The sequence below is a fragment of the Oncorhynchus tshawytscha genome, linkage group LG14, assembly GCF_018296145.1.
Source record: "Oncorhynchus tshawytscha isolate Ot180627B linkage group LG14, Otsh_v2.0, whole genome shotgun sequence".
NCBI classification, from domain to species: domain Eukaryota; kingdom Metazoa; phylum Chordata; class Actinopteri; order Salmoniformes; family Salmonidae; genus Oncorhynchus; species Oncorhynchus tshawytscha.
This window is the reverse complement of record NC_056442.1, coordinates 3,301,420-3,320,523: the sequence shown is the minus strand read 5'-3', so window position 1 is coordinate 3,320,523 and position 19,104 is coordinate 3,301,420. Positions and strand designations below refer to the sequence as shown.

At 47.6% G+C, this 19,104-nt stretch overlaps 1 protein-coding gene across 1 annotated transcript; it reads right to left on the bottom strand.

Moving 5' to 3' along the window:
* Nucleotides 1-6,508: 6,508 nt before the first annotated feature.
* Nucleotides 6,509-10,151, bottom strand: LOC112267524 (transmembrane protein 182). Its single transcript, XM_024445754.2, has 3 exons — nt 9,498-10,151; nt 9,126-9,359; nt 6,509-7,455 (listed from the first exon to the last, which is right to left on the bottom strand). The coding sequence occupies exons 1-3, from the start codon at nt 9,781-9,783 to the stop codon at nt 7,211-7,213; spliced, it is 765 nt and encodes a 254-aa protein (XP_024301522.1). The 5' UTR covers nt 9,784-10,151; the 3' UTR covers nt 6,509-7,210.
* Between the last annotated feature and the right edge of the window lie 8,953 nt (nt 10,152-19,104).

Genomic DNA, 19,104 nt, shown 5'->3' with positions numbered 1-19,104 from the left:
TCCCCCTAGTAGAGGTTGTATCAGTAGCACCACCTCCTCCCCCTCCTCTCTCTTCCCCTAGTAGAGGTTGTATCAGTAGCACCACCTCCTCCCTCCTCTCTTCCCCCCTAGTAGAGGTTGTATCAGTAGCACCACCTCCTCCCCCTCCCTCCTCTCTTCCCCTAGTAGAGGTTGTATTAGTAGCACCACCTCCTCCCCCTTCCTCCTCTCTTCCCCCTAGTAGAGGTTGTATCAGTAGCACCACCTCCTTCCCCTCTCTCCTCTCTTCCCCTAGTAGAGGTTGTATCAGTAGCACCACCTCCTCCCCCTCACCCCCCCCTCGCTCCGCTCTTCCACTAGTAGAGGTGGTATCAGTAGCATCACCTCCTCCCCCTCACCCCCCTCGCTCCTCTCTTCCCCTAGTAGAGGTTGTATCAGTAGCACCACCTCCTCCCCCTCACCCCCCTCGCTCCTCTCTTCCACTAGTAGAGGTGGTATCAGTAGCATCACCTCCTCCCCCTCACCCCCTCGCTCCTCTCTTCCCCTAGTAGAGGTTGTATCAGTAGCACCACCTCCCCCCCCCCCCCCCTCTCCTCGCTCCTCTCTTCCCCTAGTAGAGGTTGTATCAGTAGCACCACCTCCTCCCCCCCACCCCCCTCGCTCCTCTCTTCCACTAGTAGAGGTGGTATCAGTAGCACCACCTCCTCCCCCTCACCCCCCTCGCTTCTCTATTCCACTAGTAGAGGTGGTATCAGTAGCACCACCTCCTCCCCCTCACCCCCTCCTCTCTCCTCTCTTCCCCTAGTAGAGGTTGTATCAGTAGCACCACCTCCTCCCCCCTCACCCCCCCTCTCTCCTCTCTCCTCTCTTCCCCTAGTAGAGGTTGTATCAGTAGCACCACCTCCTCCTCCCTCACCCCCTCTCTCTCCTCTCTCCCTCTTCCCCTAGTAGAGGTTGTTTCAGTAGCACCACCTCCTCCCCCTCTCACCCCCCTCTCTCTCTCTCCTCTCTTCCCCTAGTAGAGGTTGTATCAGTAGCACCACCTCCTCCCCCTCACCCCCCTCTCTCCTCTCTCCTCTCTTCCCCTAGTAGAGGTTGTATCAGTAGCACCACTGATAATTCCATCAGTTTGAAAAAGAGATGAAAGCCCTCATGGATGAAAGAAACTTGGATTTCATTGTTTTTTCTCTCTCTGTCTCTCTCTCTCTCTCTCTCTCTCTCTCTCTCTCTCTCTCTCTCGCTCTCTCTCTCTCTCTCTCTCTCTCTCTCTCTCTCTCTCTCTCTCTCTCTCTCTCTCTCTCTCTCTCTCTCTCTCTCTCTCTCTCTCTCTCTCTCTCTCTCTCTCTCTCTCTCTCGCTCTCTCTCGCTCTCTCTCGCTCTCGCTCTCTCTCTCACTTGTTCTCTCTTCCAGTACACTATGTTGATCATTTTCCTTGGAAGAGGAGAAGGAGAGGGAGGAAAGAAGAAGAAAAAATAGAAAATGGGAATGAGAGAGAGAGAGAAAGAACAGGCTTATGCCCCTTTTGGTCTCCAAGGAGGAGGTGAGGTGAAGGAGGTGGCTAAATATAATTTGTTTACCTTCCCTGTACCTAATGTACACACTGACCTGATGTACACGCTGACCTGATGTACACGCTGACCTGATGTACACGCTGACCTGATGTACACGCTGACCTGATGTACACACTGACCTAATGCAAGGAGGAAGAGATGGATGGAGGAGGAGAGAGGGACGGATGAAGAGAAGTCTTCATCTCTCAGCGGGCTCATCCTCCCCTCCTAATGATAAGTGCTCCACAGTCAGGTATTTGTGCTCACAAGTCATTCTTCTCCTGGTGAGGTGAAAGGGACTGTCAAAGAAGGTGATGATAAGGGACCCGTGAACACAGATGAGATAGAGAGGAGGGGGAGAAAGAAAAAAGAGAAATGATAGCAATAGGATGAGAAGGTTAGAAAGGGAGGTTAGACAGAAGGAATGCAAAAGGAGACGTGGCAAGAGAAAATAGACACGAGAGAGAGATGATGAAAGAGAGAGATGGAGAGAGAGAGATGATGAGATGGAGAGAGAGAGATGATGAAAGAGAGAGATGGAGAGAGAGAGATGGAGAGAGAGAGATGATGAGAGAGAGATGAAAGAGAGAGATGGAGAGAGAGAGATGATGAGAGAGAGATGATGAGATGGAGAGAGAGATGATATGATGAGAGAGAGATGGAGAGAGAGATGATGAAAGAGAGAGATGGAGAGAGAGAGATGATGAGAGAGAGAGATGGAGAGAGAGAGATGATGAGAGAGAGAGAGATGGAGAGAGAGAGATGATGAGAGAGAGATGATGAGATGGAGAGAGAGATGATATGATGAGAGAGAGAGATGAGATGAGAGATGATGAAAGAGAGAGATGGAGAGAGAGAGATGATGAGAGAGAGAGATGGAGAGAGAGATGATGAGAGAGAGATGGAGAGAGAGAGATGATGAAAGAGAGAGATGGAGAGAGAGAGATGGAGAGAGAGATGATGATGAGAGAGAGATGGAGAGAGAGATGATGAAAGAGAGAGATGGAGAGAGAGAGATGATGAGAGAGAGATGATGAGATGGAGAGAGAGATGATATGATGAGAGAGAGAGATGGAGAGAGAGATGATGAGAGAGAGATGGAGAGAGAGAGATGATGAGAGAGAGATGATGGAGAGAGATGATGAGAGAGAGAGATGATGAGAGAGAGAGATGGTGTGAGAGAGAGAGATGGGGAAAGAGAGATGGAGAGAGAGAGAGATGCCAATAAAGCCCCTTGAATTGAATTGAATGGAGAGTGAGAGATGGAGATGGTGTGAGAGAGAGCGATGATGAGAGAGAGATGGGGAAAGAGAGAGATGGAGAGAGAGATGCCAATAAAGCCCCTTGAATTGAATTGAATGGAGAGTGAGAGATGGAGAGAGAGAGATGGGGAGAGAGAGAGAGGTAGATGGGTAAAATGATTTACTGTAGATACTCAAATGGCAGGTCAGAGCAGGACAAAAAGGTTCCCATGCCCTTCTCTTTACCCTGCTCCTCTCTTCCCACCTTCTTGGCACAATCCAGCCTGCAGCCCCACATCTCTGCCAGGGCCAGTGTCATTTCTAACAGCTGCTTTTTAATCCACAGGATCTTCATTAACCCCCAGGAAAGAAGCAAAGGACACAGGAAGAAAGGAGGAGAGAGGAAGAGAGGAGAGAGCAGGGCAGATCGGGGGAGAGGGCCACAGAGCTTTCACAGACCTCATTATGAACACTGAAAGACCTGGCCAGATGAGATAGAGAGGAGAAGAGGGAAGAGAGAGAGAGGGAGAGAGAGCGAGAGGTGAGGGGAAAAGGGAGAGAGGGGGAGAGAAGGATCTCATGTTAGAAACAGGGAAATAGAGCTAAATAAGAGGATGTGAGCAGGATGAATAGAGAAGGGTAATATAACATACAATGTGAAGAAAGTGCCATGGAAGAAAAAGGACAAGACATGCTGTAGTCCAACAAGTTATTAACATCAGATCTATTCATATACACTTATGGACATATGGCTGAAATCCATGAAAGATTTCTGAAGAGTCTGACTCTCCTCCATTCTTCACATTTATCGTCCATCAGTCCAATATACAGTATATCACAAAAGTGAGTACACCCCTCACATTTTTGTAAATATTTGAGTATATCTTTTCATGTGACAACACTGAAGAAATGACACTTTGCTACAATGTAAAGTAGTGAGTGTACAGCTTGTATAACAGTGTAAATTTGCTGTCCCCTCAAAATAACTCAACACAGCCATTAATGTCTAAACCACTGGCAACAAAAGTGAGTACACGCCTAAGTGAAAATGTCCAAATTGGGCCCAATTAGCCATTTTCCCTCCCCGGTGTCATGTGACTCGATAGTGTTACAAGATCTTAGGTGTGAATGGGGAGCAGGTGTGTTAAATTTGGAAGTTCAACATGGCACCTCATGGCAAAGAACTTTCTGAGGAGCTGAAAAAAAGAATTGTTGCTCTACCTAAAGATAACCTGGGCTATAAGAAGATTGCCAAGACCCTGAAACTGAGCTGCAGCACGGTGGCCAAGACCATACAGCGGTTTAACTGGACAGGTTCCACTCAGAACAGGCCTCGCCATGGTCGACCAAAGAAGTTGAGTGCACGTGCTCAGCGTCATATCCAGAGGTTGTCTTTGGGAAAGAGACGTATGAGTGCTGCCAGCATTGCTGCAGAGGTTGAAGGGGTGGGGGGTCAGCCTGTCAGTGCTCAGACCATACGCCGTACACTGCATCAAATTGGTCTGCATGGCTGTCGTCCCAGAAGTAAGCCTCTTCTAAAGATGATGCACAAGAAAGCACGCAAACAGTTTGCTGAAGACAAGCAGACTAAGGACATGGATTACTGGAACCATGTCCTGTGGTCTGATGAGACCAAGATAAACTTATTTGGTTCAGATGGTGTCAAGTGTGTGTGGCGGCAACCAGGTGAGGAGTACAAAGACAAGTGTGTCTTGCCTACAGTCAAGCATGGTGGTGGGAGTGTCATGGTCTGGGGCTGCATGAGTGCTGCCGGCACTGGGGAGCTACAGTTCATTGAGGGAACCATGAATGCCAACATGTACTGTGACATACTGAAGCATGATCCCCTCCCTTCGGAGACTGGGCCGCAGGGCAGTATTCCAACATGATAACGACCCCAAACACACCTCCAAGACGACCACTGCCTTGCTAAAGAAGCTGAGGGTAAAGGTGATGGACTGGCCAAGCATGTCTCCAGACCTAAACCCTATTGAGCATCTGTGGGGCATCCTCAAACGGAAGGTGGAGGAGTGCAAGGTCTCTAACATCCACCAGCTCCGTGATGTTGTCATGGAGGAGTGGAAGAGGACTCCAGTGGCAACCTGTGAAGCTCTGGTGAACTCCATGCCCAAGAGGGTTAAGGCAGTGCTGGAAAATGATGGTGGCCACACAAAATATTGACACTTTGGACCCAATTTGGACATTTTCACTTTTGTTGCCAGCTGTTTAGACATTAATGGCTGTGTTGAGTTATTTTGAGGGGACAGCAAATGTACACTGTTATACAAGCTGCACACTCACTACTTTACATTGTAGCAAAGTGTCATTTCTTCAGTGTGGTCACATGAAAAGATATACTCAAATATTTACAAAAATGTGAGGGGTGTACTCACTTTTGTGATATACTGTATGTGTCTCTTCAGCTCCTAAACACATCTATTTTTCCCTAGCCACCTGAGAGACAGTGAACACACACAGCCTGCAGGCTACAGCTCCACAGACCCACACCAGACAGAGCATGGGCTGTGTGAGTACAGTACAACAGGGTCCATCCCCCCAACCTCATATTTATGGAAAACACTGGGTCTTGAGAGTGGAGGCACGGGGGTCATAATTGTAGCCAAGGCAGGGGGCTTCAGCCTGGGGTTCTGATTCAGGTTAGAAGGTCCTGGATCTGGAGAGAGGGTCATTTATTCTAGTTGGCTGAGCTAAGGGATGAATAATTGTGGCCCCTGGGTGGGCCCCGAGGCCCTGGACTGAGTGGACCAAACCAACTGGGAGTACACGGTGTGTTTAGGGAGGATGTGGAGGATAAGAAGGAGGGGAACTATGCCATGATTGTACCCAGTAATATGTGAGGGTGATTTACACTCACACACAAAAGCAAATCATGCAAGTACTGATTTGCTGATTGTACAGTGCCAACCAAAGAGCTAAGGAGTATTTGTAGAAAATATATTTAACTTTTTGTCATCTGTAATTTTTGTAATCCATTTTGTAATCTGTCACATGTGACTTACATTTGATCCACCTTTTTTCATTTTGAATGGGAGGGAGAGAGAGAGAGCAAGACGAGAGAATGAGAGAACAAGAGAGAGACCTTATTGCTCTTGTAGTAATTGTTGTGGACAGTCTCATTTCTCAGGGACAGAGACCCAGGTGACAAGGGGGATCAACAACAGTGTGTGAGCAACGCTGGGGTGACAGTGACACATAACACTGAATCTGGAGGATGTTGGATGGGGGGGGGCACATACTGGAAATGAATCTGCCAACAGAATCTCTTTTTCTAAAAAATACAAGATTGAAAGCAAGAGATGACTGAATCAGGCTATCATTAAAATCTCTCCCTTTTAAAACGGTGTAGGTAGGGGGTGGGTTTAACGCAGGCGGGTGGTGATGGGGGGTGTAGGTAGGGAGGGGGTGCTAGTGCCAGAGATGTTTCAGGCGGTGTGAGGCCACAGAAGTGAATGTGACAAGCTCCTAGTGTAATTACGCTCACCTTGTTCACAGCTCAGACTAGGAAGAGGAGCAAAGACATTAAAAGAAAAGAAAAACACACTGATGAGACACTTCACCTCTTCTCCTTCCCTCCTTTCCTCCCCCAGTCAGCCTCATCTCATCGTCTGTCTTACTGACTCAGGCCCGCGCCACTGAGAGAGAACTCATAATGTTTGCCTTTTCCAATTATTAAGGTGTGATGGTGGGCTTTCTGTATCAGATACTTTAATATTGAGTTAACCGTACTGTACAGAAGAAGGAAAAAAACAGAACATATATTATCTTTTGTTTGGTCCAAAAAAAAGGCAATTGAATAAATTATCTCACCATTTCCTCTTTCAACTTTTTAATCCCTCTGCTGTAATGAAATATGAATAATGCAACTTCACGTTGGCTGGGATACGTCTGTTCCCATCAAAACTATAGAAGCTCTCTGAGATGGCTTGAAGTATTTGGGTTAGGAATACTGTAAACAGTGTTGTATTTTTCCTACTTTACTACTGTTAAAGCAGCACTGCTCTCTAGTGGTGGTCGTGGAACCCAGCTGCATTTCCATTCAGATGTGTTACAGTTGATTAGGAACCCGCTGTCCCGTCCGTCATGATTATCCCAATAGATAATGACAATCTAATTCATTACCCTCCATGACTGGACTGTCTGATAGAGTCCAGAACTGGTTGCAAAAAATCAGTGGAATTAAATGTAGTCACAACTCCCAATGAGACTGTAGCCTTTTTATTCAGAGCTAATCACAGTTGATTACTCCAAATGTATTTAATATGGTCCATCTATATTACTCTGTGAGAGCCAAAGACTTGACCATGGTCAGTCAGCTTACTGGCTCTTGTTATAGACTGAACATGGAGGTCTGGGCCTTTATGGCACTGGAGTCACTGTTCATTCCCAACTTCCTCTCTGGCTGTTTCCCCCCTCAGTCACTACATTGGCACTTTGTGATGGCACCTCCGCACTGTTCGTCCAATCAGGATGAAGAGCAGTGCTGCCAGCAGGGAGAAGAAGACGGAGACGGGAGCAAACAGGAAGGAGAGGCCGTATTGGACGCTGAGGTGGTAGACTGTTGGACACTGAGAGGAGTGTTGTTGCTGGGCAGCGTAGTCCTCCAGAGTGTCCAGTACCTGGGTCCAGACTACATACATCATTATTACAACCAGGAGACATAGACCTGGAGAGAGGAGAGGGAGAGGGGGAGGAAGAGGGGGAGAGAGAGGGGGAGGAAGAGGGAAACATTCAATAAAAGTTAATAGAACATAAATGTGTCTCCTGATTAGTGGCAACCCGTCATTCAGGGCAGGTGGGGATGCCTGTTTGACGTGTTATTTTTGCATTAATACGTGTCACATATCAGTTTGCAAACAATTTAAAAATATATATATAATAATGTTAATTAAGCCGCATAGAAAACAAGGTCCATTTTTTTGCTTTCTTGAGTAAGGCAGCTCCAAAATGCAGGCGTTTCAGCCTAGCTCAGTGCTTTCTGTGGTGGTGGGGCAACCAGCGGAAAATATGGAGCGTAGGGGTTGGTAATGTTCTCTAGTTGTGTCATGATTGGCTCAGTGTTCTGTCACTCGTGGGGACACTACGTCACCGCCAAATCTAAGGGCAGAGCTAAAAAATTCAAGCCCCTTGGGTGCTGCCATAGAGTTACATTAGAAGTGCCCATCCAAGAAGGATCAAGGTCATTGGCCACAGATAAAATGACGTCAAATCACGTTATATCGATGGCAGCTTTGATTGGACTGATCGTGTCAACATCATACTTTCAAGATCTTGGCTAGCAAGCTAGCAGTCATCATCATGAATCAAGTCAGAAATCTACTGGCACGTGTTTTTAAATCATTGTCATATGAAGAGAAATAATGAAGAGAAATTATAGATAAAATGTACCGGTGCTCATCGGCCATTGGACATTACACAACAAGTTGGAAATTGCAAATTCAACAATGAGGGGTTTGGAAGAATAAGTGGCTAAGTGCAAGCATTGCAAAGCAACCACTAGCCTGCTATTCAGTGGAGTGGCTGTATGGTCCCAAGTCTGGGTTTAAGGGTCTCTTTTCCAAGCTTAAAAGGATACGCCTGTTTTAGAGAAATGTTATCATTGAGTTTTAAAAGAGCTTTCATTGTCTGAATATATGCCCCTTAGATTTATCCTATACTTTTTGACTTGGTGTACAGGGAGAATACTGTAAAAACGACCTATGTTTTGAATTCTGTTGTGCATTTGACTACGTCCATCCTAGCATGCGCATTCATGTCTTAATCGAAATTACGGATTGCCTCATATCCCGTTATGCCATAATTTGTACATCTCAATTGTCAGTAGAAACCACATTTGTTAAAACAAGGCAGCCATATCAGCTATGTTTTTTTTAAAGAAAGTAAATGTGGCTGAATTAACTGTTTCGCTGCCAGACAAGGCTCAGCTGATAGCCAGGTGTAGCAGTGGTAAAGTCTTGGGACTGCTGTTGGAACTCTGCTGTTGGGACAGCTTTATGTAGGCACCCTGTGTGGGCAACGTTTGTCACCGTTATAGTGTAATTCATGTAAAACAGATGGTAAAATCGCCACTGCTCCAAATTGAACTTTGAGCTTCATGTAAAGTTGAGTGGACCCAAACATAGCTAAAAACTCATGAAGATCGTGTTCCCCTGCTCTGATCAGACAATGCATGCATCAACCAATGGTTGCGCACTACATCATCGACTATGCCTTCTGGCACCAGATTTCTATAACATATGATGTGGTTTGCTGATATGTAAAAATACCTCTCCAGGCATTGTAAGATTTGGCATGCGTCAGCAATGTCTGAGCAGAGGAACACAACCGATAACTCACCTCCAGTGAGCAAGAGTGCCCCGCCTACTTTGTAGAGCCTGTGGCTGGCCAATGGAGAGGCACAGATGATGACAAACCCACCAATAATAAGAGTGACCACGCCCACTAGAAGGAAGATGCTCCAGAAGGCCCTGTAGACTGCAGTGTCAGGTGCCTGGTAATCCGTGCTTTGCTCAGAAGCATAAAATGGGAAGAGGTAGGCAGGCACACAGACCTTTTGGTGTGGTTGATTGGCTTTGGAAAAAAATGTATGTTATATTTTTTTAGTTCATTATATTACAGTTCAGGTCCTTCTTGTCATTCATCAATGAATGTATTGTCTGCTACAGTATTTCTATTTCATAAATAGGTGAAAAGAACTATCCTACTTACTGATCCAGAAGTGCCACATCATGTTCTCCTGTCTCCTCCCACGGAAGGAGCACCTCCAGAAGAATCCCTGGTGGAAGAATGTCACAGTGTCCTGATCCTCCATCTCCCCCTCCCCAGGTCTGAGGGCCCCAGCCTCCCAGGTCTCTGATGCCCCCCCAGGACCACAGGTCTCCAAGGCCAGCAGCCAGTAGTCTGTCCCAAAGGAGAGCATCAGGGACAGGGCCCCCAAGCCCCCGAAGAACCCAGCTAGGAAGAGGAGCACACTCAGCCTCTCAGCAGGAGACATGACACTAGTGAGGCCTATCTGTCTTCAGTCGGTCAGTCAATTGTGAAGATTTGTCAGTCTATCGGTGTGTCGGGTGGTTCGGTCTGTCCGTATGTCCGTCTGCCTTTATGCGTCACTGTTTCTCTGTTCGGATGTTTGTCTGTCCTCCAGTATGTCGATTCGTCTATCGGCTTCGTCCCCACCAATAGCAGGACAGGGAAGGAACCAGATACTATCCTACGTACTGTAGCAGATCTATCCACCTTGATTTCCATTAGTAAATCCTCAAATATTTTGTCATAGGGGTGTGTCCAGGGGCAGAGCAAATATAACCGTCCGATGACCATCCCAATAAGAAGTATCGTGTTTGACATGGAGGCTTCTAAACAGGAGCTGGGTATTTATGCTTCATCTATTCCCAGCAACTCCCACTCACCAATCAGATGTTGTGGAGAGACCTGTGAGTGTGTGTGTGTGTGCGTGCCTGCGTGAGAGGTATAAAAATAATCACTGTCGTCATGCGTGTGACACTTCCAGGGATACTGTTGCAATGTTTTTACACACATAAAAATAGAAGTGTGTGTGTTGTAGTGTACCGTCTGGCATTCAGACCTCTGATGGAACCCTCTATCTGAGTGTTTGCAGCAACTGCTTTTGTCCCCAAAATTCAACTAAATGAACAGATGTCTAATAAAGCGGGGGGGTTTTTCAAAACAGGAAAAACAGCCTTCGGGAAGTATTCACACCCCTTGATTTATTCCACATTATGTTGTGTTGCAGCCTGAATTCAAAATTGATTATATAGATATTTTTTCTCACACACAATACCCTAAAAGTAACATGTTTTTAGAAATGATTTTAAATGTATTGAAAATGTATTACAGAAATAACTAATTAACATAAGTATTCACACTCCTGAGTCAATACATGATAGAATCACCTTTGGCGTCGATTACAGCTCTCTTTCAGGTTAAGAATCTAAGAGCTTTGCAAACCTGGATTGTACAATATTTTGTCTTTTGAAAGTATTCAAGCTCTGTCAAGTTGGTTGTTGGTTATTGCTACAGATTCATTTGCAAGTCATGTCATAGATTTTCAAGACGATTTAAGTCAAAACTGTATATAGGCCACTCAGGAACATTCAGCGTCATCTTGGTAAGCAACTCCAGTGTATATTTGGCTTTGTGTTTAAGGTTATTGTCCTGATGAAAGGTGAATTTGTCTCCCAGTGTCTGTTGGAAAGCAGCATACACAGGCTTCCTTCTTTTCACTTTGTCAATTAGGTTAGTATTGTGGAGTAACTACAATGTTGTTGATCCATCCTCAGTTTTCTCCTATCACAGCCATTAAACTCTGTAACTGTTTTAAAGTCACCATTGGCCTCTGAGCGGTTTCCTTCGTCTATGGCAACTGAGATAGGAAAGACTCCTGGATCTTTGTAGTGACAGCCATTAAACTCTGTAACTGTTTTAAAGTCACCATTGGCTTCTGAGCGGTTTCCTTCCTCTCCGGCAACTGAGTTAAGAAGGACTCCTGGATCTTTGTAATGACTGGTTGTATTGCTATACCATTCAAAGTGTAATTAATAACTTCACCAGGGGCTTGTACGTAAGCATTTCACGGTAAGTTCTACACCTGTTGTATTCAGTACAAGTGACAAATAAAATTGGATTTGATATTCAATGACTGCTTTTTAAAAATGTTACTCATCTACCAAAAGGTGCCCTTCTTTGCGAGGCGTCTGTGTTTGAAATTCAATGCTCAACTGAGTGACCTTACAGATAATTGTATATGTGGGGTACAGAGATGAGGTAGTCATTCATGTTAAACACTATTAGTGAGTAAATGCAACCTAATTCCACTTTGACAATATTGATTATTACAGTGACACAAAATCTCAATATAATCCATTTTAAATTCAGGCAGCAAAAACAACAAAATGTGGAAAAAGTCAAGGGGTGTGAATACTTTCTGAAGGCATTGTATATCTTAAATATCCAATATTTGTTCATATTAACATGTCCATTAGACAAAAAAACAAATATTAATACAAAGATATTTATAGATGTTTTAATGTGGTTTTATAAATGAGAGGATGTTAGACTGTCATAGTTTCTGACTCACTACGGTCCCTGATCTGTTCAGAGAGCATGTTCATCCTGCACTATAACATGATATGTCCAGACTGTAACACCCTGCCTGGTCAGCTTGCCTGCTCTTCCTTCTCCTGGCCCACATTGCCCCAGTCTTCCTCCTCCGGTTCTTTGGTTCTCATGGGGTGGGTGGACTGCGAAAGCCCCTAGAAGCCTGCCTTAGGATGGGGTTCTGTGTCGCTGCCCTTGTGGTGTCTTGGTGGGACCCAGCCTGGGAGGTGGAAGCAGAGGAGGAGTATCCACAACCTCTTAACCAGGCTCCTGGTCCCTGAGACCAGGGTCATCCTTCTCAGAGAGCCTATGAAGTGAGGCAGGGTCTGGAGCTTTCCTGGCTCTGGTGAACTGACGACCCTACCCCAGACGCCGACCTCCAGGCCCACCCTGCTCATCGATATAGTCCACCCCAGGGGAGGGGGACTGTTCTCTGGAGAGTAGAGAGGACTTGGCCACATTCTGACAGAGAGAGAAATATTTATCAATAAACATCCTCATTCCTTCTATAAATTGTTGATCATAAAGGAAAAAGTGCACTTTTTTTTAGCAAATCTGTATTTTGGAAGCAAATGGCATGTTATAGTCCAGACAGGTCACTCTCACTACCTGAACATGTTAGATTAGGATCTCTATTATCTATTTCATAATTATTATTATTATGTTTATTGATCAGATGTTATGGATTTGACCATATTTTCCATAACTACCAACTGTCAACGCCCTGACCTTATAAAAGTCTCTATTTTGGTTTGGTCAGGGTGTGATTTGGGTGGGCATTCTATGTTCCTTTTTTCTATATTTTGTATTTCTTTGTTTTGGCTGGGTGTGGTTCTCAATCAGGGACAGCTGACGATCGTTGTCTCTGATTGGGAACCATACTTAGGTAGTTTTTCCCCACCTATGCTTTGTGGGTAGTTATTTTCTGTTTAGTGTTTTCTGCACCTTACAGGACTGTTTCGGTTTAGTTAATTCTCTTTGTTATTTTGTTATTAGTGTTCAGTTTAAATAAAAAAGCATGAATACTTACCACACTGCGCTTTGGTCCGATTATTCCTCCTCTTCAGACGACAACACCCTTAACAGAACTACCCACCACCAACAGACCAAGCAGCGTGGTATGGAGAAGCAGAGGGTTCAGGACTCCTGGACATGGGAGGAAGTATTGGATGGAAAGGGACCCTGGAGACAGACGGGAATATTGCCGCCCGAAAAAGGAGCTGGAGGCAGCTAAAGCTGAGAGGCGGCGATATGAGGCAAGGCAGCGCAGCAGGCACGGAGGGCAATTTTTTTTTGGGGGGGGGCACATGGGGAGATTGGCGGAGTCAGGCGGTAGACCGGAAGCAGCATGTTATGTGGTAAAGCGCACAGTGTCTCCAGTGCGCGCTCATAGCCCGGAGCACTATATGCCAGCCCCCCGCAAGTGCCATGCGAGAGTGGGCATCCAGCGCCGGCTCTGCGCACTGTGTCTCCGGTGCACTGGGAATGCTTAGTTCGTCCTATGCCTGCACTCCGCCCGTGCCGGGCTAAAGTGGACATTGAGCCAAGTGGAGAGATGCGAGTGGTAAGCACCAGATCTCCAGTGCTCCCCCACAGCCTGGTTCGACCTGTGCCTGCACTCTGGAGGGGCCGGGCTAAAGTGGGCATTCAGCCTGGAGGAGTGGTGCCAAGGCTGCGCACCAGAGCTCCAGTGCTCCCCCACATTCCGGTTCATCCGGTGCCTCCTCTACGCACCATACCTCCTATAGGTCTCCCCACTCTGGAGGGAGGAGACAGCCTGGTGCGTGGGGCTGCCACAAGGCCCACCAGGCTGTCTCCTCCCTCCAGAGTTGCCCTCCAGTCTGGACCCTCCAGCGACGCCCTCAAGTCCAGAGCCTCCAGTGTTGCCCTCCAGTCCAAGATGGACAAAGGGGGCATTGTTGGGGCTGTGTTTCTGAACCTAAGGAAGGCTTTTGATACTGTTAACCATGAGATTCTCATCACAAAACTGTCCAAGTTCAACTTTTCCCCGATGCCTTGAGATGGATGAAATCATACCTTGAAGGCAGAACTCAGTGTGTCAGAGTGAGCAATGAGCTGTCGCCCACTCTTAGCTATGATGTGGGCGTGCCCCAAGGGTCAATACTGGGGCCCCTCCTGTTCAGCCTGTACATGAATTATCTGCCTTCTGTCTGTACTGGGTCTGAAGTTCAAATGTATGCAGATGATACAGTGATATATGTGCATGCAAAGAGAAAACAACAAGCTGCACAAGAACTCACTACTGTAATGGTCCAGGTTACAAAGTGGCTCAGTGACTCGTGTTTGCATCTCAATGTAAAAAAAAAATGTTTCTATGTTCTTCACAAAGAGGGCAACAGATGCTACTGAACCAGATGTCTATGTGTCAGGGGTGAAGCTCCAGGTGGTATCGGATTTTAAGTACCTTGGCATCCTACTTGATTCCAATATCTCTTTTAAAAATCATGTGAAAAGGGTCATTCAGATTCAGAACCAAATTCAACCTATCTAATTTCCGATTTATACGAAATTGTTTGACTACAGAGGTAGCAAAACTGTATTTCAAATCTATGATACTCTCCCACTTAACATACTGCTTGACTAGTTGGGCATAAGCTTGCTGTACAACATTAAAACCTATTCAGTCTGTCTACTTGATAGGAAGCCTAATAGCCATCATCACTGTTACATCCTCAGAAAGCATGAGCTCCTGAGTTGGGAAAATCTTGTGCAATACACCAACGCATGTCTTGTTTTCAAGATCCTAAATGGCCTGGCTCCCCCTCCACTCAGTATTTTTGTTAAACAGAAAACCCAAACATATGGCAGCAGATCCACAAGGTCTGCCATGAGAGGTGACTGTATAGTTCCCTTAAGGAAAAGCACCTTTAGTAAATCCGCTTTCTCTGTGAGAGCTTCCCATGTCTGGAGTACACTGCCTTCAGACACACATAACTGCACCACCTATCACACTTTCACAAAATGTATGAATACATGGCTAAAGGTCAATCAGATTTGTGATCATAATCCCTAGCTGTGTATTGCCGCTTTCCATGTTGCCTGTTGTCTGTAGCTTGTGAGGTGTGGAAACTCTTTGTTGCATTTATGAATTTTGTCTGTTGTTCTGTTGCTCTGTCTATATGCTACGTCTTGCTTGTCCTATGTTGCTCTGTCTGTATGCTATGTCTTGCTTGTCCTATGTTGCTCTGCGTGTGCTCACTGCTCAATGATTGTCTAAATTGTAATTGTTTTTAATATTCCTGCCCAGGGACTGAGGTTGAAAATTAGCCGGCTGGCTAAAACCGGCACATTTACTGAAACGTTGATTAATGTGCACTGTCCCTGTAAAAATAAAATCAACTCAATAAACTCAAACATAAGACACTACAACTAGACCTCAGAGACATAAGATACTAGAACTGGAATTCAGGGAGACATAATATACTAGAACTCAGAGAGACATAAGACACTAGAACTAGAAGTCAGAGAGACATAAGATACTAGAACTAGATCTCAGAGAGACATAAGATACTAGACCTCAGAGACATAAGATACTAGAACTAGATCTCAGAGAGACATAAGATACTAGACCTCAGAGAGACATAAGATACTAGAACTAGATCTCAGAGAGACATAAGATACTAGACCTCAGAGAGACATAAGATACTAGAACTGGAATTCAGGGAGACATAATATACTAGAACTCAGAGAGACATAAGACACTAGAAATAGACCTCAGAGACATAAGATACTAGAACTGGAATTCAGGGAGACATAATATACTAGAACTCAGAGAGACATAATATACTAGAACTAGAAGTCAGAGAGACATAAGATACTAGAACTAGATCTCAGAGAGACATAAGATACTAGACCTCAGAGAGACATAAGATACAATAACTAGATCTCAGGGAGACATAAGATACTAGACATAAGGTACTGGAAATACATTTCAGAGAGACATATGATACTAAAACTAGAACTCAGAGAGATACAAGATACTAGAACTCGGAGAGATACAAGATACTAGAACTCAGAGAGACACAAGATACTAGAACTCAGAGAGATACAAGATACTAGAACTCAGAGAGACACAAGATACTAGACCTCAGAGAGACATAAGATACTAGAACTGGAATATAGAGAGACATACTAGACCTAAGATAGACATAAGGTACTGGTTATACATTTCAGAGAGACATAAGATAGTAGAACTAGACCTCAGAGAATCATAAGATACTAGAACTAGAACAGACAGGCATAAGATACTAAAACTGGAACAGACAGGCATAAGATACTAAAACTGGAACAGACAGGCATAAGATACTAAAACTGGAACAGACAGGCATAAGATACTAAAACTGGAACAGACAGGCATAAGATACTAAAACTGGAACTGAGAGAGACATAAGATACTAGAACTAGACCTCAGAAAGACATAAGATACTAGAACTGGAATATAGAGAGACATACTAGACCTAAGATAGACATAAGGTACTGGAAATACATTTCAGAGAGACATAAGATAGTAGAACTAGACCTCAGAGAATCATAAGATACTAGAACTCAGACAGACATAAGATACTAGTCCTCAGAAAGACATAAGATACAAGAACTGGAATTTAGAGAGACTTAAGATACTAGAACTAGAAGTCAGAGAGATATAAGATACTAGAACTAGACCTCAGAGAGACATAAGATACTAGAACTAGAAGTCAGAGAGACATAAGATACTAGAACTAGAACTCAGAGAACCACACCCGGCCAAACACACAGAAATAGAAAACATAGAATACAAAAACATAGAATGCCCACCCCAACTCACGCCCTGACCAAACCAAAATAGAGACATAAAAAGGATCTCTAAGTTCAGGGCGTGACAGAACCCCCCCCAAAGGTGCGGACTCCGGCCGCAGAACCTAAACCTATAGGGGAGGGTCTGGGAGGGCATCTATCCGCCGTGGCGGCTCTGGTGCGGGACCCCGGACTGGGGTACGTGGCAGCTCCGGACAGGAGGGCGACTCTGGCAGCTCCGGACAGGAGGGCGACTCTGGCAGCTCCGGACAGGAGGGCGACTCTGGCAGCTCCGGACAGGAGGGCGACTCTGGCAGCTCCAGACAGGAGGGCGACTCTGGCAGCTCCAGACAGGAGGGCGACTCTGGCAGCTCCAGACAGGAGGGCGACTCTGGCAGCTCCAGACAGGAGGGCGACTCTGGCAGCTCCAGACAGGAGGGCGACTCTGGCAGCTCCAGACAGGAGGGCGACTCTGGCAGCTCCAGACAGGAGGGCGACTCTGGCAGCTCCAGACAGGAGGGCGACTCTGGCAGCTCCAGACAGGAGGGCGACTCTGGCAGCTCCAGACAGGAGGGCGACTCTGGCAGCTCCAGACAGGAGGGCGACTCTGGCAGCTCCAGACAGGAGGGCGACTCTGGCAGCTCCAGACAGGAGGGCGACTCTGGCAGCTCCAGACAGGAGGGCGACTCTGGCAGCTCCAGACAGGAGGGCGACTCTGGCAGCTCCAGACAGGAGGGCGACTCTGGCAGCTCCAGACAGGAGGGCGACTCTGGCAGCTCCAGACAGGAGGGCGACTCTGGCAGCTCCAGACAGGAGGGCGACTCTGGCAGCTCCAGACAGGAGGGCGACTCTGGCAGCTCCAGACAGGAGGGCGACTCTGGCAGCTCCAGACAGGAGGGCGACTCTGGCAGCTCCAGACAGGAGGGCGACTCTGGCAGCTCCAGACAGGAGGGCGACTCTGGCAGCTCCAGACAGGAGGGCGACTCTGGCAGCTCCAGACAGGAGGGCGACTCTGGCAGCTCCAGACAGGAGGGCGACTCTGGCAGCTCCAGACAGGAGGGCGACTCTGGCAGCTCCAGACAGGAGGGCGACTCTGGCAGCTCCAGACAGGAGGGCGACTCTGGCAGCTCCAGACAGGAGGGCGACTCTGGCAGCTCCAGACAGGAGGGCGACTCTGGCAGCTCCAGACAGGAGGGCGACTCTGGCAGCTCCAGACAGGAGGGCGACTCTGGCAGCTCCAGACAGGAGGGCGACTCTGGCAGCTCCAGACAGGAGGGCGACTCTGGCAGCTCCAGACAGGAGGGCGACTCTGGCAGCTCCAGACAGGAGGGCGACTCTGGCAGCTCCAGACAGGAGGGCGACTCTGGCAGCTCCAGACAGGAGGGCGACTCTGGCAGCTCCAGACAGGAGGGCGACTCTGGCAGCTCCAGACAGGAGGGCGACTCTGGCAGCTCCAGACAGGAGGGCGACTCTGGCAGCTCCAGACAGGAGGGCGACTCTGGCAGCTCCAGACAGGAGGGCGACTCTGGCAGCTCCAGACAGGAGGGCGACTCTGGCAGCTCCAGACAGGAGGGCGACTCTGGCAGCTCCAGACAGGAGGGCGACTCTGGCAGCTCCAGACAGGAGGGCGACTCTGGCAGCTCCAGACAGGAGGGCGACTCTGGCAGCTCCAGACAGGAGGGCGACTCTGGCAGCTCCAGACAGGAGGGCGACTCTGGCAGCTCCAGACAGGAGGGCGACTCTGGCAGCTCCAGACAGGAGGGCGACTCTGGCAGCTCCAGACAGGAGGGCGACTCTGGCAGCTCCAGACAGGAGGGCGACTCTGGCAGCTCCAGACAGGAGGGCGACTCTGGCAGCTCCAGACAGGAGGGCGACTCTGGCAGCTCCAGACAGGAGGGCGACTCTGGCAGCTCCAGACAGGAGGGCGACTCTGGCAGCTCCAGACAGGAGGGCGACTCTGGCAGCTCCAGACAGGAGGGCGACTCTGGCAGCTCCAGACAGGAGGGCGACTCTGGCAGCTCCAGACAGGAGGGCGACTCTGGCAGCTCCAGACAGGAGGGCGACTCTGGCAGCTCCAGACAGGAGGGCGACTCTGGCAGCTCCAGACAGGAGGGCGACTCTGGCAGCTCCAGACAGGAGGGCGACTCTGGCAGCTCCAGACAGGAGGGCGACTCTGGCAGCTCCAGACAGGAGGGCGACTCTGGCAGCTCCAGACAGGAGGGCGACTCTGGCAGCTCCAGACAGGAGGGCGACTCTGGCAGCTCCAGACAGGAGGGCGACTCTGGCAGCTCCAGACAGGAGGGCGACTCTGGCAGCTCCAGACAGGAGGGCGACTCTGGCAGCTCCAGACAGGAGGGCGACTCTGGCAGCTCCAGACAGGAGGGCGACTCTGGCAGCTCCAGAC